Below are 21,138 nucleotides of genomic sequence, written 5' to 3' on the forward strand. Positions count from 1 at the left end.
CTGTTGATTTTGGAATCATTTGTTGACTGAGAGATATTTGGTAAATGCTTGGATCCTGTCTTGATAACTGAAGCTTTGGTCTTGTTGAAAGTTTATTCTGTTTGGGTGTGTATTAGTAACCAGCCTTTAAATTTAATTTTACTGTGGAGATATGGCCATGAGGCATACCTAGATAGCAGCCGTATGGGCTGCAATGCCGATCCACGGCAAGATTGTGACAGGCAGACCAGTTGGTCTGTAGTCGTCATGCACCATAGTGGTGCTTGTAATCAAAGGGCAGTATGATTTCTGCCAAAACCGATACACGGTGATTATCTGATTAATACGCAAAGTGACGCTTTAAGTGTTCACGATATACGTGATTCACTGGTAAGCCTCAAGGTCATACACATTGTATAAAATGAATAATGAATAACAACTTTCATTCAGGCGAAAAGGTTGAAGGTTAAATGTAACTAAACACCCATTGTTTGCAAATGATGGCATTAGACACTTCAAGATGGCGCGTATGACTAAACTTGCAGTTTGTCCTATGTTGATGTCTATGCCTGCTAAACCGGAAATGTAAAGTTATAACATGCTGCCAATGCGCGCGTTCTTTGTGAAACACTGACGAAGGGAGCGTTCTCCCGAAACGCGTCTGTTTAATAAATACTGTTGCTGAGATTCTTTGACCCCGTGAGTGCCTTACTTTGTTTCCAATCCCGGCTGGGACAATTTGGAGTAAGTGGAGCAGTCATTTTGTATCGCGGTGCACCACCGCGAAAAAACGGCACCCGCCGCAGGAGTGACTCGTAATGGTGTAACAGGAGCGCGATATATATATATATATATATATATATATATATATATATATATATATATATATATATATATATATATATATATATATATATATATATTATAAAATAATAAAAATCCCAAAACATGTTTGTGTGTGACTGAATGATTTTTGTTCTGAGTTCTTTTAGTGCCACATAAGGTGTTCAAATAAAGACTTGTGTGCCGTGGGACCATTCACATGATTAAAATTAGCTGTCTTTTAATATTTTTTACGTAAGCCGGGATGGAGTCCAAACCATTGCTTGCACACCAAAAAGGGATTAAACTCAGGATATATTGAGTTGCATAGGAGTGCTGGTTGGTTACAGTCACACTTTGTTTCAATGTTACAAATGTGCAGATTCAAGGAGTAATACCTGTGGCCTACAAATACAAGACTTATTGAAAGTTTTTTACATTGACTGACAAGTTACTTACCTTCGCTAATGCCTTATTTGGTAGAGATTTTATCTCTACTCAGATTACTTATCTTAGAATTATCCCCAGGCATCAAACTAGATCTGGAAAATATTTGTAAAAATACCTCTGCACATTGGTAGGTGGCATCAATCGGCCCTGTGTGGCTTAGTCTGTGCCAGAAGAGAAGTGTGCAGTGCTTATATAGGCGCCATCCCAGCCCTCTGAGGGCAGTCACTTTTCGCCTTTTTCTATGGCAGGAATGCAGAGCCATGAAGAAAAATGACCACTGGTGTGGAAAACTAGGGCCCTAAAAGAGGAAAGCCCTGTCCCTCGAAATCCGTTTGCAGAGCAAGTGGGGCGGGTGGGTCTGTAAGGAATCTGCGGCTAAATAGTCTCTACCAGATAAAGCGTTATTCAAGGTAAGTAACTTCTCCATCTACTTGAGACTTCTAGCTGCAGATTCCTTACTTTGGAAAATATACCCAAGCAATACCTCCCCAGAGGTAGGTCTGCAAAACAGTTTCACACGAAAAAGTCCTGCAGGACTGAACGGGCAAAGTGTCATCCCAACCAACCTGATTGTCCAGGCAGTAGTGTTTTGGGAAAGTGTGCAAGGAAGCCCACGTTGCGGCCTGGCAGATGTCCAGGGCCAGGACTCTAGGTGCTAACGCAGTGGTCACAGCCTTGGCTTTGGTGGCATGAGCATGCAAATCTTCAGGGGTTGCTTCTTGGCATATGTGTAGCATATTTTAATGTGGAGCATGATCTATCGAGTGATGATCCTTTTCTGCACAGCCTTACCCTCCTTCACTCTGAAATACCCCACGAAGACTTTGTCGTCCAACTGGAACTCTATTGTGCGGTCTAGGTAGAACAACACCACTCTTTTTGGGTCCAGTTGGTTAAGTTGTTCCTCTTCCTTAGAGGGATGTGGCGGAGCGTAAACGTAGGCAGAGTGATGGACTGGCCTACATGAAAGGGAGTGACAACATTGGCAGAAAGGAAGCTCTAGGTTGTAGAACAAGCTTGTCCGGGTAGATGTTCAGGTATGGAGGCTTGGATGGCAAAGCCAGAAGCTTACTGACCCTCTGGGCAGATGTTATTGCCACCAGGAAGTCCGTCTTAATGGTAAGGAGCCTAAGAGCACAGTTGTGCAATGGTTCAAAGGGAGCACACATTAGAGTACAGGAAGAATGAGGAAACCTATGTTGTAAACCTTTCAAGAACCTATGTACGATAGGGGATTTAAAGAGGTATGGCTAGTCAGACAACCGCAGAAAGGCTGAGATAGCAGAACAGTACCCCTTTAAGGTGTCCAGAGCAGAGGTCTACTGGGCAAGGGTAAGAATAAAGGGAAGAACCTGAGAAAGTAGAGCCATAAAGGGGGTCAAGTTGCTTTTCTGCACACCATGCCACAAACTTGCCCCAATGCCAAGCGTATACCGTTTTGGTTGAGGGACTCCTGGCTGCCAGAATAACATCGCAGACTACAGTCAGAAGGCTGTAAACTGTCATCACTCAATCTCCACACAAGAAGGTGGAATGTTGACAGGTTCGGTTGGAGAACCCTCCCCTGTGGCCGTGACAGATGATCCTCCCGAAGGGACAGCCTGATTAGAGGACTGATGTACATGGACACCAGCATGAAATACCAAACTCTCCGAGCCCAGTCCGGATCTATGGGAAAGTGCCACTTTTTGACATGGTCAAATCCACTCTTTCCTCACTGCTACTGATGTTGATTGGTAGTGCACTAGGTCACTGCTAACCGGGCCCCCAGTGCCAGTGCTCCTTTCCTAACAACAAGACAAATGCTAAATTGTAACCCAATTGGCAAGAACTTTAGCACCCTTGTAGGTCCCTGGTAAATGGTACCCCTGGTACCCAGGGCATGGGTACTAAAGGGGGTTCCTAATGGCTGCAGCATGTTGTATGCCACCCAAATGGTCCCACACACAAGTTGCATGCAGACTGCCATTAAAGGATGCTTGAAATGATAAAAGCCATCGTGAAAACACGACTTTGCCCACTCTCCGTTTGTAGTGTCTAAATACACTGCATGTACTATATGTAAGTAACACCTACAGCAGGCCCTAGAGCACTAAGGCAAGGGGCATTGTATTACATTTGAGGGCACATCTGCTTGAGCAGAAATGCCCCTGTGATATCCAGCTCCATTGCCAGACATTGCAAGTGATCAAGAGACCATTTCAAAGATATGTACTGGGCATTGGTCATTACGAGTTACCCAGCTGCATAATTCCTTCACTGGAAATACTGATGTTTGGTATCAAACATCTTGTCTGAATAAATCCGTACTGATGCAGTATCTGTTCTATTAATACATGCACCAAAAGGGCACCTAGTCACTAGTGTGCTGGCTTGACTGTTTTCGTCCAGCCTGCCACCACAGGTGAGTTTCTGACCCCCTTCAGGTGAGAGCCAATCAATCAATCAATCAAGGCATTTATATAGCGCACTACTCACCCGGAGGGTCTCAAGGCGCTGGGGGGGGGGAGGGGGTCCGCCAGCGCTTCCAGAGCCCAGGAACAAAGCCTGCCCAGCAGAAGGTGCTCACACCTGCTCCAGAAAAATGTGTAGCGGATTTAGCATATCGAGACCAGAGGCTACAAAGCCTCTGCCGCCTTTGATATGCGACCCAGGCTTCCCGCCAGACCTGTGGAATGCCACCCCCTTTCCTGATGCCCATTTGGCACCAGAGCAGGTGGGAAATTAGATATTCAGGAGGTGTGTTTCACTTGCTTGCTAGTCACACCCTAAGGTAGACTATCTGAAGTGGACAGCCAGAGAAGGGTTCCACCATCTTGTTTTTGGTGAAAATAGAAAAGTCTGAGTCCAGGTTATGCCCACTCTCTATAGAAATGGTCATATAGGAGGTGTAGTCACCCTAGTGGTAGGTAGCCCGTTGACTACTACCATATGTTCCCCTAAACGCCCCTAAATTGAGTAGTCACCCCAACACCAGAGTGACAGAATTGTCTACCTAGGAACGGAAGAAGAACAAAGAAGAGAAGACATTGTAAGAACAGAGGACCCACACTTAATTTGGCACTAAAACCTGCCTGACTGCTTGGATCGCGACAGTCACAAAGACCAACTTGTCCAAAAGCTGCACATCCTCCCCAAAACCATGGAGAACTATCCAGAGCTTCAGCAACCAATTATCATTTCTCTTGAGGTGGAGAAGCCATCCCCTGCATCTGCAGGCACCGACCACACTTGTCCTGTACATCGTTTTGCTGGCCATTCGGCGGCCCTCCGAGGTAGTATTGCTCCAGGATGAAGTTCGGGTTTCATGGTTCCAGGAGATAAGTGCCATCTCTCCACCGAGTTTCATGACGTAAGACCCTCTGGGAGCCCCCCTGCACCAATACCCTGGGTACCGGAGCACTTGCAGCAACCAGGGCTTGTTTGTGTCCAGTTCGGACACCACTGGTGTGGAAAATATGCCTGCATGTCGAGGGACTTCAGGACCGACGAGATCCACGACCAGAGTGTGTTTTTTCCCTCCTGTGCAGAACCGACCGACAACCTTGATAGCATTGACCTCCAGTGGCCAGCCAACCAAAACCCTCTGCACAGTAGCTCCACAGCCTGTGGCTGTGATAGCTGACTCTGTCCCCTTGGCCTAGGGGTCCTCCCGACCTGAACCCCCTTTTAGATCTCCCAGACTTATCTCCAAGTCCCCCCTTACAGCCTCTTTGTTTCAGGTACCATTGACTTTAACGGTGTAGTGCTTGGGGCTACCAGCAACTCTACACCCGTACACCACAGGGCAGGTAACCCCAAACTACTGGTGGTTATTTGGACCTTGACCCCTAAGCACCTTAAGTCCTAAAGGGCATTCCGAACACCGACTGCAAGTATATGTTTGCTGTGTATGTTTCCCCTCCCATAGGATGACATTTCCGTGTTTGAAGCTCATTCCTCAAAAAACGTTATTTAAGCATTTTTACTGTTTTCTTGTAAAATCCATAACTTCGAAAGTACTTGACCAATTCCAATGATCTTGATTTCTCAAATTATATAAAGCCCGTGTTATTTTTATAAGTTGGTCTTAAATGTGTTTTTTGAGCATCTCATTTATTGACTCAGTGGGTAGAACAAATGCTTAACACTCCCTTCTGATAAGCTCGACCACACTACCACAAATATGGCACTTGGATTATTTAAGCCCTGTAAACCAATAACTGTCATCTGGACTTTTTTGCTTGGTGTGCCCTTATATTGGCCCACTATATACAAAACTAGCTTCCTACATTGGTGGTTCAGCTGTGAGATACAAGCATTGCTGATACCGCTTGTTCAGTATTCCTATATTTCTTCAAATTATTAGATTTTTTTCAAAATGTTCTAGTTTGAACTGTTATGGCCTGTTGTTAAGTTCCCCAGTTTGTTGCTTTAGAAATTTTAAAAATGTACTAGAAAGCTAGGCCTTAAAAGTCTTTTAGAATTTGTTCTCGATTTCCCCCAAAAAAGTCCCAAGTGTCATAAACCTGTCTGGCTCAGAGAAACCCATACAGGACTCAACCTGACCCCTTATCTGTAGCTCAGTATGCAGCAGTTACGGAACCTCTGTAATGCTAGTAAAATTGCTACTGGCTCTAACCCTACAAAAGTAAGCCTTCAGGAGGCCCTTTCAGAATTTGATGCTGCTCAGTTGACAAGCAATCCTGACGTCCTTGAAGATGGGGTGGACAGTTACCATGAGACTTTAGTCAGTACTCAAAGGGGTAGCCACATCCTCACCAGCATGGATGAGGAACAAAATAGAAACCTCTATCCTAAAGATGTACCTAGAGTGGCTTCCCCTTCTGGGCGTAGGTCAGGCGACTCAAGGCACATAGAAGAGGTAGATGACTTCGATATATATTATGCAAGATTAGTCAAAAGAGCTGCCCTTGAAACCAAAATCTTGGCTATAGAGAGAGAAGGCGGAGATTGGTCTAGAAGCCATGATTGATTGTCCCCAAATATGTTAAGGGTGATGACATTACAATGTGGTTTGCAGCCTTTCAGAGGGCTTGTAAAATGAGACCGTTACTCCAAAGATACTGGGGCTCTCTACTGTGGGAGTTATCACGAAAGTGCAGGGATAGACTCCTGATACTTCATAAGGAAGAAGCTGATTCATATGGCTTCATGAAGGATAATTCGATTGAGGGCTTTGAAACCACTGAAGATTACAGGATCAAATTCAGGGAGACTCAAAAAACCTTGAGTCTGTCCTGTGTAGATTTTGTTGACTCTTCACTGAAAATACTAGGTGGCTGGTTGAAGTGCAGTACGGTGCAAGATTAGGGTGGGCTCTTATAATTTGATAATGTTGGAGCATCTGTTAAGTTATTGCACTGATGAAAAAAATGAATCATTACCTCATAAACGTAGGGTTAGTCTCTCCTCTGTAGTTGGGGAAGAAGGCTGACCATTAGGTCTGAGCAAGGGTGTCCTGAAAGACCCAGGGTAAAAGTGACAAAGATAGGGGTTACTGCTTCAGAGATTCTTACCAATCCAAGGGTGGTGGGTACCAGGGTAAAACATGGGATCCCAAGATGGCTTGGTGCCATCTATGTAAACAGAATGGTCATCAAACTGGGGGCTCTATATGTCCTAAAAGAGTTACCACTATGCTAGCACCCACAGGAGTTTCTAGTCTCCAGATGGGATTCTTGGTGTGCCCTAACCAGGTCAGAGAACACACTGAAGCTATTTTAGTCTAAGAGGGTGGGGGTGAGTATGGCTACCCTAGCTGTCTAGCCCAGTAATCTCGAGAGATAAAGACAAAAGCCACTCTATAATGGGGTTGAAGTAGAAGCACTGAGGGGTCCAGATGCAAGTGTCACTATGATGACTGAGAAACTGATATCCCCATTGGGTGCATCCCATTGCTATGGTGTCCTTGTAGTAGGGAGGGGTTACTAGCCAAAAGAAGGTGGCATGTCCTCTGCCATACCAGAGCATGGGCTCAGGTAGAGATGAATACCCATGCAGCCATGCTGGAACTACCTGAATAGGTGTGTGTAAAATCAAGAGAAACGAGCAGAGCCCAGTGTGGAAAAAAAAGGTATTGGAGCCTGGAAGAAGGGTCCAAACCTCCAAGAGAAAAGGAAAGAAGGCTGGGATACCAACTTCTGAAAAGACACAGGCCCAGCCCCCCTCTCCTCAGAGAGAAGACCTGTCAGCCCTTGATGAAACTGAGCCTCAGGAACTTGAGCCTTGCACAGGAGAGCTCCTAGGTGGGTGGTAGTGCCTCAGATGTACAGAGTATTTCTTCTCACTTTGGCCCCTGACATCACCGTACCTGGGTATATTGGCCAAACTAAAACTTGGAGTAGGTTGGTTGCCCACTTCTGCTGGCCAAACCTGTCCAAGAAAGTAAAGGCGTTCTGTAACTCCTGTGTTACCTGTTAATACTGTGCCAAGACATGTGACAAACCAAACCCCCTTAATTCCACTACCAGTGGTTGGGTCCCCTTGGAAAGGGTACAGGTTGACATCTTTGGACCCCTGGACCCTCAAACGGCTTCAGGCAATAGGTTTGTACTATTTGTAGTGGAACATGCCACCAGGTATCCTGAGGCTCCCACCCTTAGGACTGTCACTGCTCCTGCAGTTGCCAGAGCCCCTTTAAGTATTCGAAGATGGCATAAGTGGCACAAATGATACCGGTCCAGATCAATCTGTTGATCTAAAGACCTCAACTGATGCTGTTGCCGGAGTGATCAGCATGGCTCCAGTGGGTGCCCCTCCCAAACTCATGGGACCCGAAGGCATGCCAGCAGTACCAGGCCATTCAAATTTGAGGCTCATTGCCCCATAAAGCTGGTGAAGTTGAGGGGGGTCACACCGAATCCCAATAAACTCAGAGAAGCGCGGAGCCAACCCAGGTGCTGGTTCAACTGCGGATCCAGGCCTCGAATGTCGATGCTCCCTCATCCTGTTGGCTGACAGATGACAAGTCGAAGACCTCTTAGAATTCATTCTCTTTTTCTTACGATGAGACTTACCGAAGTGGCCCGTGCGACAAAGATTTTGAACACCACGACTGATCCTGGGACCTTTGTCTTGACCGGCATCAAGATTGTCAGCAGCATTGCATATCGAGCCACCTGGAGCTTGGGTGAAAGCTCTCTCAGGCCTTTGTGTTCCTGTCTCGGTAATCAGAGCAGGCCTTTGAATCGTGGTTGCCCTTGAGGCACCAAAGGCATACAAAATGCGTGTTTGTACCGACATCAGGCAGCAGCGGACGTAGCATGGCTTGAAGCCAGACTTCTGAGATGACATCCCTGCCACACCAGTAAAAGATCTGAAAAACACTTAGACTGCATGGAAGAGGGGATGTATTATTGATTGTATCAAGATGTTCTTCAAGTCGTTAATTTTACATCGAGTGTTTTTACATCTGTACAGAAGCAAATATGTTGAATTGTATCTTGAATTTCTTATCTTGCTACAGTTAAAATCTGCTTCTACACTTGTGTCACAGCTGAATGTCATTGTACAGAATAGATACATCAGGTTGGGTTTAGCTGGTCGGGAATTCAGTTGTACTCTGTTGCTACACAGCTGTCTCAATGTAATATTATTTTGTGTTTCTGGAAGTTTATGATCTTTTTACATGATGTCAACCTTAATATTTTTCCAGGTAATTAATGCCAGGACCATTTCACAACCCAACAAACTGAGAAGTATTGCCCAGAAGATCCTCTTGCAGATAAATTGCAAGCTGGGGGGTGAGCTCTGGGGGGTGGACATTCCTCTGGTAAGTCAGAAAGGTTGCTTCACAGAGGGTATAGTAAGTTAAATACAGAAGTTTGACCATTGTGTCTTTCATGTGTATTGTATCTGGAGAAAAGGATGCAAGTATGGCCTTTTGCTTTGTGCTATAACTGTTTGTGTTGAGTCTGAATCTCAAGGTTCTGTTTATTGATTTGACCCGAGAGGTCCAGTTTGGGGTTGGTAATCTGCATTGTATTTCACCTTTTGATTGCATGGTCTATCATATTAACAGAGTAATGCTCCCCTCTTGTTTACACGATAATGCCTTTACTTTCATTTACAGAATGTCAGTGGGCTTGTTACCCCCCTTGAGATAGAGCTTCATTCGTCACATGGCTCATCTATGGAAGAAAGTGCCTCATTGGCAGTGGTGGTTCGGAGACAGCAGAGATGCTAGATTTATAACTGCCCTCCTTTGAGACTAAAATAAATGTTTCGAGAGAAATTCTGCAGCCTTGACTAGCAGCATCTGATCCCTTCTTCCCATTTAATGATGCCTTCACATATAGTCTGATGGCCAGTGGATGGGGCGTAACTATGTTCTCTAATGGATATACCATTTAATGGTTCTTTCAAACTTGTAGAGAAGGCAGGCTGCACTTTCGAACGCTTTAAGGAAAATCGAGTTACAGAGACTGCTTCGCACCAGTTCAGGAAATGTAGGGGCTATTTAAGAGAGCTGGCAGCCTTCCCAGCAATAATGCTGGAGACAGCCCAGCCCTTTTGAGGTCTCAGACACAGAACTGTAAGACAGCATGCAGGCTAGCAGAGTTATCAGTCCTATAATTCCGCTTCCCCTGCTACAAACACAAACAGATTTTTTATTTGCCTCTGCCACACATGCCCAACCATGGGTAGCAGGGTCCAGCTTTCACTAGTGTTTTGTTGGAAATCGGGAGTACTCTTTATGACTAATGATAAAATGTATCCTTAGTTTGGCAGAATGTTTTCACATGATCTAGATACTAAATTATATAATGGCTAGAAAACCTATGCACTTAGTGGAGCCATCAATACATTCTATAAATCTGTTGGTAAAAGTCAACTCAAACATCTGATAAAATTGATAAGGCCACACATCCACCAGCTCTGTCCTACGGCATAGAATGTGATCCTTACAAATATTGGCCCTTAGAACAGAAAATAGAAGGAAAAATGTGTCCTTTATCTTTTAATGTTGCATCCAATATACTAATTCAAACTTTGCGTTTAGAACTTAGAATCTCAAATACTTTTTTTTGTTTGTGCTGCTGTAGTTCGACGGGGACCTAATATTTAGCATTCTAAAGCAGTTTCTTTAAGATGGAATTTAAAGGATTTTGCGGATATTAACAGTTCAAGTGTTTTTAAGATAATTCGTTTGAAGCACTATCCGCTTTGGAAATTCCACTTAATTATTTAAAATACTCGGAAATATATCCACTTGAAGCTTGCACTAGAAAGATTAATTCCCACTATTTTTAATTGACTAAATTACATTCCACTACTTTGAAAAGTTGTAACATCATACTGACTACAACCATACAGGTGGAAGAAGCAAGCACACTTACCAATGGACTCTCAGCATCGCATTAAAAGGACTATGTTTTTACTTAGAGCAGATAGGTCACCAATTATGGCGGAAGTAGTAGTTTTGAGTGGTTCCCAGTGATCAACCTCGATGTCCACTTTGTAACAATGGAATTCAAGATTTGAAGCCTATTCCTTTTACATGCCCCTGTCTTAGACAGTATCATGCACACAATTTAGAGCCTTGTTTTCAAGTTGTAATGTGTCCAAAGGTAGTGACATTCTATCTTTGGTTCTAACTCCCACAAATGAAAGATTGTGTTACTGTGTATTACATTTTTTTTTTTAAAGTTTAATAGTTTAACATAGTATTTTATTGCACTATTGCACTTTTCTATATTTGCACAATAATTTGTTTTACTGCATGTATGTTAAACTAACAAATTGTGTCCAGGTATGGACTAAATCATTAAAATTGAGTTGAGTTGGATCCAGCTTCTCCTCCTGAGTAGGCAATCTATCCCGTTTGACACATGGGTTTTGCCAGTTGTTCAAAGAGGCTATGCCCTACCTTTGCTCTCCTCTTAGCCTAATATCCCTCCAACACTAGAACACATTTTGGAAGAGCATCTGGCCATTCTTCTTCTGAAGGTACTCTTGTTACTCTCCAAAGATGCCATAGAGAGGGTACTGGACTCTCAGAAAAGTGAGGGTTGTTATTCCTGCTACTTCTTCTTCCTAAAGAAGGACAGAGGCCACAGGGATATCTTGGATCCCTACCTCTGACGGCTTTCCTGTGGAAGGACAAATTGTAAATGCTCACATTGGTTCAGTTTCTTTCGGCTGTAGACCAGTGAAACTAGATGACATCCTTGGAATTAGAGAACACTTATGTTCATATACCCTTCCTATAGTTCCACAAGCTCTACTTGCAATTCCTGGTTTGCCAGAAGCATTTCTAGTTAGCCATGTTCTGCTTCATTAGCACCCCTCTGGTATTCACAAAAAACATGGCAGTGATTGCTTCCTATCTTTCGAGGTCTAGAGTTGATGTATGCTTAATGAGTGACTACTCAAGGCAGGCTTGCCACAGTCCATCGCAAGCCACCTCAGAATGACAGCAGAACTCCTAACATCATTAGGGTTTACCATAAAAGAGTGAGTTCCACTTCATTCTAACACAGAGGCTTCCATTAATCTGGACGATTCTGCACACAGTGAAGTTCAAGGACTTTCCTTCTCAGCAACAAGTTTGTAGCATTTGGGCTGTGATTCTGATGTTTCAGACTCGTTCCTGAATCCTGGTGAGGGTGGCTGTGAAGCTTCTTGGCCTTTTATGCTCATGCATTCTCCTTCCCAATAATCTAAGTGGTGCATGCAAGCCCTGCAGTGAAAACTTTTAATCCCAGTGGTCCCAGTGTCAAGGCCACCTTTCAGACACTTTCCTGGTTTCGGTGGAGACAACCCAGTCACACTCTGTCCTGTGGAAGACCAATCTTTCCTTCTCAACTCAAAGGTGATTGTAGGGGGGGGAGGTTTGGAGGATGGGGAGATCCAGGGAGGTGAAGGTCATCAGTTTCTGGTCTCCAGTGGAGGGCTGGCTCCACATCAACCTTCTGTAGCCACAGAAGGTTGATGCCTGGTTCAATTATTATATATATATTCCAAAATTGAAAAGTGTGTTTTCAAAACCAAAATGTGTGTATTTTTATGTTTAAATTTCTTATATCCGTTTTCAGTTCAAATATACGACATACAAAGATTGAACATGTGCTATAGTTATTGTTATGTAGTCCTCCAAAAGGACTGCTGTGATGAAAAGATGAGAAACTAAGAAACATGAAGAAAGCCCCCCTCCAACCCCCACCCCCTGTGAGAAGGTGGTATGGTATATGCTGTCCACTAATTAAAGTGGGCACACTCTACCAGGCCACACGACCATTATGATGTATGAGGTCAAATATAATCTTTAGAAAGCTATCCTAGTGGTAGCTGTGGAGAGCAGCCTTCAGGCTTGATCTTGAAGGAATGTAAAGCAGCTTGCTTTACCAGAATATCACCTCCTACATGACTAAATGAAAGGAGAACCACACAGTAGTTTAATATAACACTCTACTAGTCTCTGTGAGAGACTAGGGCACAACGTACACAATGCTGAATCAATAGAGCATTTGTAAATAGCCAATTATACAGCGGGCTCCAGTTGGAGACTGAACTATATACTAAAACAATGGTATAACCATAACGACTTGACTAGACACAGTGCCTAGAGCACGTAGAATTGCTGGTACCCCAAGGCCCCATCCGGAGGAATGACACAGGGAGCCCACGGAGGACAGGTGCAGTGAGGAAACACAACTGCGTGCTCCGTAAAACTCTATGGGAAGGTCGCAGTTGTAAAGTTACAAGTTAAGGACACTTCTATGAGGACGTCGTGGAAACCCTTTGGAACATAGGAGGTTCTAAGGCCAACCCACCAGTGAGTACCGAGGTACCTGTGTTACCTATCCCAGAGAAGCCGGGTGCATAGGGGTCAAGTGGTGTTGGAAACCTTCGTCGTTTTCAATGGAGAGTTGCAAAGAAGTACTGCTGCCAGGAGGGCGAAGAGTGTCCTGTGGAAACCAAGCCTGGATTCAAGAGGAGAAGAACCTGAAAGCAGAGGGGACCGAGTCTGGGTCACCTCAGGTGACCAGGGGCTCGGTAGTCAAATGCCCACCAATGTCATATGCTTCAGGTGTGAAGAAGGGTTGCTTGACTCTGCAGCCACGTTGACCAGGAGACGTCGAGGATGACCAGGATCTGGAGGTGAGCTGTCCCACAAAGGATGTCCAGTGCTGAGGGGTCGATGTCCGGCTGGAGCACCAGCAAGCCTTGGCAAATGCAACCCACTCGGTCAGGGAAAACAAGTAACGGTGTGGAAGAGCAAGGTCCAGGGGAATCTCCAAGCAGTGGAGAGTCAGGGCATGTCTGGAGCAACCAGGTAAGCCCAAAAACAAACAAGTTGACAGTCGCCAGGACTCACAGGCCAACAGACCAGGGATCGTGAGGAGACCTCGAGCAAGTTTGCAATTTACCAGCCCACAGAACACTCGGTGAGTGGAGGCCGGAAACCTTCAGTGCTAATACTGCTCGGTGTCAGGACTACACAGAGTACCATGCACAAGCTCGGGAATCGTCAACAATTATATACAACTGCAAATGTACGCGGTTCACAGGGGTTTCTGGTTCCACGGTCTCCACGAGCGATACTGATCTCAGAATCGCTGAGAGGGCAGATCGACCTCAGGGACCTTCAGAAACCCACCTCCTGTGTTTCTGAAGTCTTTGAAGTCCTCAGGAGCTTGGGAGAAGCAAACCGGTCTGATACCTGCTTTTGCAGAAGACGAACGCCTTAACTCCAAGGGAGATTCCTCAGTCGTCCATCGTCTTGCAGGAAGTCGAAGTACTTGGTTTCTTCTTAGCAGAATCATGTCCAGGTAAAATCTAAAGTCCTGTAGTCAGGTAACCCACTGTATACCCATAGGAAGGGGTTGGAAGGATTCTGTGGAACCTCCTAGGGGAGGGGCAGGACAGAGGGTTGGCCACACCCATGTCCTTCGTCCAGTTTGCGCCACAGCAGGAGTCAATGGCTCCCAGAACTGGTTTCAGCTGGACTATGCACAGGGACACCAAAGCGCCCCCAGTGCAGACTTTCTGGCACTCAGAGTGCACCCACCCAGCCCCAATGCACTAAAGCCTGTCTACGAGGTAGTCACACTTCCCTGTGACAGGCTGCCTATTGTCATACCTTCCTCTCCTCGAGCTTGGCTCAACAGCAGGAGAGAAGAATCGTGTCTGTGGCTGGCAGCATCCATTTTGTGCTGCCCAGGTCGTGAATGCTGGTACAGGGGATACCGGTGACCCACAGTAGTGGTACTAGAAGGGTGGAATCAAACCTCCCACACCAGTTACTGGTGTGGAGGTATGATTCCAAGGTGTTTGACACCAAACATGACCTGTTTCTAAGCAGCTGTTTTAAAGTTAGCTTTTACCATGAGGTTCTGTAGTAGGGGATCTCTGTGTATAGTCATAATCTAGTGAATAGTCCCGCTCATGTGCAAGGACCCCGGAGCAATCAAAAATAATCTCTTAAGCTGTCTTCTTTGCAGTCCTGCATAGACACTTAAGAGAGAATTAAAGACAAAGAATGCAGCCTATACATGCAAGGCTACTCTGTCCAGTGCTTCAACTAGAAATGCAAAGGATATTCCACCAATATCACATTTAAACCTGTCTGCCAGGTTTCACCATGGAAAACACTTCCCCCCCTTCACCAACTCCTTGGAATGATAGAGAGGAAGGACAGGACAGACAAGCCCCCCATAGACTGCCATTATGTGGCTTAAAAAGGGATACCGTGCCTTTAAGGAAACTTTCCAGAACTCTCCTGGTATTCCAGAATGCACAGCAACTCCCTCCACTTTCAGTTCTTTTTGGAGGTGTATACAGCTAGACCTGTAGCATTCATAATTTTATCCTTTTCTCCACCGGGGAGGAGGGCGGGCGCTTATGACTATAACAGAGATACCCCTACTACAGAACTGGAGTTACAGGTAAGAAACTATTCCTTCTGTAGTAGGGGATCTCTGTGTATAGTCCTAATCTAGTGAATAGAATGACAAGCCCATCCAAAAAACAACCTGGCGGTGGAGAAAAATAAGGCAACACCACTACTGTGCAAACAGATTTCTCAATGAAGCCTGCCCAACCTGAGCATCTGCTCTGGCATCAGAGTCCAGACAGTAATGCTTAGCAAAGGTATGGACCGACTTCCAAGTGGCAGCCTTGCAGATCTCTGCAATGGAAACGTTACGAAGCAAAGCTGTTGTAGCCGCTTTGCCCCTGGTGGAATGAGCCTTAGGCTTACCCCCTAAGGTCTTATTTGCTTTCTGATAAAAAAGCTGGATACAAGACACAATCCACCTAGAGATGGACTGTTTCGAAGTAGCCAGACCAGTCCTAACCGACCCATAGTTGACAAACAATTGGTCGGATCTGCGAATGTCTTTGGTTTTATCCAGATATAATTTCAACACCCTTCTGACATCCAGGGAATGAAGAGATCGTTCGGCTGGAGTGGAAGGATGCTGGAAAAAAGTCGGTAAAGTTATAACCTGATTAACAAGGAAATCAGAAATCACCTTGGGAAGGAACTTAGGGTGAGTACGCATAACAACCTTAGCAGCATGAAATACAGTATAAGGTTCTTGGCAACACAATGCCTGGATCTCACTCACCCTGCGGGCCGATGTAATGGCCTCAAGGAACGCCGCCTTCCAAGACAGGTGCTGCAGTGAAGCCTTGTGAATAGGCTCGAAAGGGTCCTTCATCAGCCTGGACAGCACCACATTCAGTTCCCATGCAGGCGAAGAAAGCCGAAGAGGAGGGAACACCTTCTTCAACCCTTCCCAAAAATCCTTAATCACAGGAATCTGGAAGAAGGACGTCTGTGAAGGGTAACCAGCTATCCTAATGGTAGCATGGACAGAGCAGTCTTAGGCTAAACTCTTTTGGCATGTGAAGCCAGCTGTTTTACCACACATAACCCCTTGAATACCAAATGAAAGGACACCACACAGGTTGTTATGAAAATAAACAACATAAATATATTTATTACTAACTGTAGGAGAGTAGGGTCTGCAATCCTATGGTCACCCCAGATTTTTGCTTTTTGCTTCACTGGTTTACGACTTTCCCTGGCTGTGGGCCTGCTAATCAAACCCACAGCCTAGCTGTTCTCTCTCTAAATTGACATCCATGTACTTTAGGTGCATTTACCAATTGGTATTGGGACACCTTAGCCCCTGTACAGTGTACCTTAGGTACCCAGGGCATAGGTGAACCCAAGGCTACCAGGGGCTGAAGCATGTATTATGCCACCCCTGGCTGGCCATCTAAACAGACACAACTGGCTGGTAAGACAGCTGGGGCAAGGTGGTGTAATCACTCTTTGCTGTAGATATTGCATACCTATATCTAACCCCAAAATGGACACATATATTCCTATCAGTCACTCCTATGGCAGATGCGGAACAAAGTAAATGGGCAGAACAAATTATGAAAAGGTAAGTAAAAGACAGTTCCTACTAGTTACGACTAAAACGACAGGATACCTGGACGCTAGGAGAGTCAATCTACCCATGAGCACCGAAATGCTCTCGTTACCTCACCCACGGGCTGCGGGTGCATAGGTGTGAAAGTGTGTTGGGTTTCCACGTTGAAATCAATGGAGCCTTGAAGAAAGATGCTGCAGGCGACCAGGAGGAAAATGTCCTGAGCGATCCAAGGGTGGATCGAGGAAGAAGAGGACCTGAAAGCAGAGGGGACAGTGTTCAAAGTCACTAGCCAGTGACCGGTTTGGAACCAGGAAGGAACCAGATGCTGTCGTCGCGATCATGTGAAGAGTGGACGCTTGACTCTGCAGCCACGTGGACCAGGGGAGTGTCTTCGACGACCAGGATGGAGGCACGAGCTGTCCCACGCAGGCTCTCACTGTCGGCGGTGTCGGATCCGGATTTGGAGTCAACAGGCCTTGGCAAAGGCAACCAACGCGGTGAGTGGAAACGGCATCTGGTGCGGACCAGGAGGGTCCGGGGTGCTCCTCTTTTGGAAGGGAGCAGGGCCAGTCTGGAGCAACCAGACCAGCGGTGTAGATTTCGTGGATCGTCGTCTAGGAGGCCACTAGCCAGCCGGCAAGTGACCAGACAACGCGTCGAGCAGCAACCAAGCAAAAGGGCCCCACGCAGATCTCGTGGATGCTGGAGGGCTGGTCTTCGGTGCAGGAGCTACTCGGGGCTGGGGCTTCCCAATCCCCAAAGCACTTACTCGAGGATGCCTCTGAAGTCGTGCTGGAAGCGAAGTGCAGTTTCTCCAAGATGGCCGGTCCTAAGTGTCTCGTCGCACCCACAGGTCTCAGCTGTGCTGCAGATGTGGGTAGAGGTGGGAGAGGTCTGGGAGTCCGGGTCTCGTCGAGCTCTGAAATCTGGTTCCGGCAGGAAGGACGACCAAGTGAACCGCTAGGACGCTTGATGGTGCCTGCAGTTGCGGGGTGGACACTCCTTGCCCACAAGTGAGATTCCTTCAGTCTTCTGTGGAGCAGAACGTCGAAGTCCAGAGTTTCTTCTTGTAAAGTTGTTCAGGATAATCTAACTTGGAATGGGACCATCTCCTACCTTTATCCTGCTAAAGGGGGCTGTGCTGTGAGTAGGTCCCTCCCATGGGTGGGACCAGGAAGGGGGGTGGTTACACCCCCTATCCTTTGTCCGGTTTTGCGCCAGAGCTGGGGCTGGAGTGCCCCAGCAACTGGTTTGAAACGGGGTATGCACAGGGACACCTTGTGTGCCCCAGGCATGTCTCATTCCTTTCAGCCCTCCCTACCTCAATACACAAAATCCTGTCGGGGTGGTGCTAGCACCTCCCAAGGCAGGAAACCCTTTGTCCAGGCCTCCCTCGCTGGAAGGACTCCCAGCAGCAGGAGGTCAGACTTGTGTCTGTGGTGGCAGCATCCATTTTGTGATGCTTAGGCTATGTTTAACTTTAACCGGGGTTTACAGTTACATACATGTCGTGTCCCTCTAGAAGGGTGGAATGCTACCCCCGTCGCCAGAATTGGCGAGGGGGTAGTATTCCAATTTGTATGACACCTTACTCGACATGTTTTGATAATGTTATAGCAAAGTTAGCATTTAACCGCGAGGATTATAATGCACTTAAGAGTATATGGTATAGCGCTATCATGGAACAGCTATTAGGACTTGGTTCCGCAAGCTTCAAACGGGCTCAGCTCATGCCAGAGCACCATCTCACATAATTCCAAGCACTCTGCCTTCAGCACTGATAAGGCCTTCCATAGGAGTGACTGATAGGAATATATGTGTCCATTTTAGGTTTAGATATAGGGAACTATATCTAAAGCAAAGGGTGATTACACCACCTTGCTCCAGCTGTCGGGCAGCCAGTTGTGTCTGTTTTGGATGGCCAGCCAGGGGTGGCATAATACATGCTGCAGCCCCTGGTAGGCCCTGGGTACACCTATGCCCTGGATACCTAAGGTATACTGTACAGGGACTGATAAGGTGGCCCAGTACCAATTGGTAAATGCACCTAGGGTACATGGTTGTAATTTAGAGAGAGAACAGCTAGGCAGTGGGTCTGATTAGCAGGCCCACAGCCAGGGAAAGTCGTAAATCAGTGAAGCAAAAAGCAAAAATCTGGGGTGGCCATGGGATTGCAGACCTCACTCTCCTACATAACCCCCCCCCCCCCCCCAAACTTAGGGACATCAAACTAACCTTGACCAGGTGAGTCTTCTGGTTCTAAGTGGAAGTACCTGGAGAGACCATCTGCATTACCATGGTCAGTCCCTGGGCGGTGCTCCACTGTAAAGTCCATCCCCTGTAGGGAAATGGACCACCTAAGAAGTTTGGGGTTTTCACCCTTCATTTGATTTAGCCATAAGAGGGGCTTATGGTCGGTCTGAATCTTGAAGTGAGTACCAAACAAGTATGGCCTCAACTTCTTCAGGGCCCAAACCACAGCAAAGGCCTCCCTCTCAATAGCTGACCAACGTTTCTCTCTAGGGGTCAGCCTTCTACTTATAAAAGCAATGGGCTGGTCATGACCCTCAATATTCAGCTGAGATAGAACAGCTCCCACACCCAACTCAGAAGCATCTGATTGGACAAAGAAAAGTTTGGAGTAGTCTGGACTCTTGAGAATAGGTGCAGTGCACATGGCCTGCTTTAGGTCACCGAATGCCTTCTGACAGCTAACTGTCCACTGAACTTTCTTTGGCATTTCTTACTTGTCAGGTCATTAAGTGGAGTCACAATGGTTCCATAATTTCTGACAAATTTCCTGTAATAACCAGACAGGCCCAAGAAAGCTCTGACCTGTGTCTGGGTGGTTGGAGGAGCCCAGTCCTTTATGGCCTGTATCTTGCTCTCCAGAGGTTGAACTTGGCCTCCACCTACAAGGTGGCCCAAGTATACAACTTGACTCTGCCCTATCTGGCACTTAGTAGCCTTGATAGTGAGGCCTGCCTTTTGCAGGGCCTCTAAAACTTTCCTTAGGTGGATCAGGTGATCCTCCCAGGTGGAGCTAAAGACAGCAGTATCATCTAGATATGCTGCACAAAAGTCATCCAACCCAGTGTGAACTTGGTTCACCAACCTTTGAAAAGTGGCAGGTGCATTTTTCAAACAAAAGGGCATCACCACAAATTGGTGATGTCCTCCTGGGGTAGAAAATGCTGTCTTGGCCTTGGCATCCTCAGCTAACCTGATTTGCCAATAACCAGCTGTCCGGTCAAATGTACTTAGGAAAGTTGCAGAAGCCAACTTGTCTATCAGTTCATCTGCCCTAGGTATTGGATGGGCATCTGTCTTAGTGACAGCATTGAGACCCCTGTAGTCTACGCAAAACCTCATCTCTCTCTTACCATCCTGGGTGTGAGGTTTAGGCACTAGAACTACAGGACTAGCCCAAGGGCTCTCTGAGGGTTCAATGACTCCCAATTCCAACATCTTTTGTACTTCAGTTTTTATGCAGTCCCTGACATGGTCAGGTTGCCTGTAGATTTTACTCTTTAAAGGCAGACTGTCTCCAGTGTCCACCTCATGTGTGCACCAGTTTGTCTGACTGGGGGTCAGGGAAAACATTTGTCTGAAGGATTGAAGGACTTGCTTACAATCCTTTTGTTGATGCTCAGAGAGGCTCTCAGAAAAGACTACACCATCTACTGACCCATCATCAGGGTTCTGAGTGAGCAGGTCTGGGAGAGGGCCACTCTCTTCCTCCTGCCCCTCATCTGTGGCCATGAGCAAGCCCATGTCCTCCCTGTCAACAAATGCTTTGAGCCTATTCACATGAAGTACTCTGTGAGGGCTCCTGGGAGTTCCCATGTCCACCAAGTAGGTGACTTCTCCCTTTTGCTCAATGATGATGTGGGGTCCAGACCATTTGTCTTGGAGAGCTGCTGGGGCCACTGGCTCCAACACCCACACCTTCTGTCCTGCATGGTAAACAGTTAGGACAGCCTTTTGGTCATGCCAAGCTTTTTGAAGTTCTTGGCTGGCCTCCAGGTTTTTAGATGCCTTCTCCATGTACTCTGCCATCCTGGAGCGGAGACCAAGTACATAGTCCACTATGTCAAGTTTAGGCTTTTTGAGAGGTAACTCCTATCCTTCCTTCGCAAGACATAGGGATCCTCTTACAGGATGTCCAAACAAAAGCTCAAAAGGGCTGTAACCAACCCCCTTCTGTGGGACCTCTCTGTAAGCAAACAGAAGGCAGGGTAAAAGGATGTCCCATCTTCGCCTAAGCTTTTCAGGTAACCCTTTTATCATCCCTTTGAGGGTCCTGTTGAATCTTTCAACAAGCCCATTGCATTGTGGGTGATAGGGTGTGGTAAATTTGTAATTTACACCACACTCCTTCCACATAGCAGTCAAGTATCCTGACATGAAGTTTGCACCTCTGTCAGAGACAACCTCCTTAGGAAACCCCACTCTGGAGAAAACTCCAACCAGGGCCCTGGCCACAACAGGA

The 21,138-nt window shown here is 46.3% G+C and overlaps 1 protein-coding gene across 2 annotated transcripts in view; it reads left to right on the forward strand.

Annotated features, from left to right (window-relative positions):
• The window catches only part of PIWIL2 (piwi like RNA-mediated gene silencing 2), a 1,947,029-nt gene that overhangs the window by 1,472,077 nt on the left and 453,814 nt on the right, over positions 1-21,138 (forward strand). For both annotated transcript variants that reach the window (XM_078666379.1, XM_078666380.1), the window contains one exon: positions 8,909-9,025. In XM_078666379.1, the coding sequence (XP_078522505.1) occupies positions 8,909-9,025 (117 nt within the window). The remainder of the gene's footprint in view (positions 1-8,908; positions 9,026-21,138) is intronic.

This window comes from Lissotriton helveticus, chromosome 11 (assembly GCF_964261635.1).
Source record: "Lissotriton helveticus chromosome 11, aLisHel1.1, whole genome shotgun sequence".
NCBI classification, from domain to species: domain Eukaryota; kingdom Metazoa; phylum Chordata; class Amphibia; order Caudata; family Salamandridae; genus Lissotriton; species Lissotriton helveticus.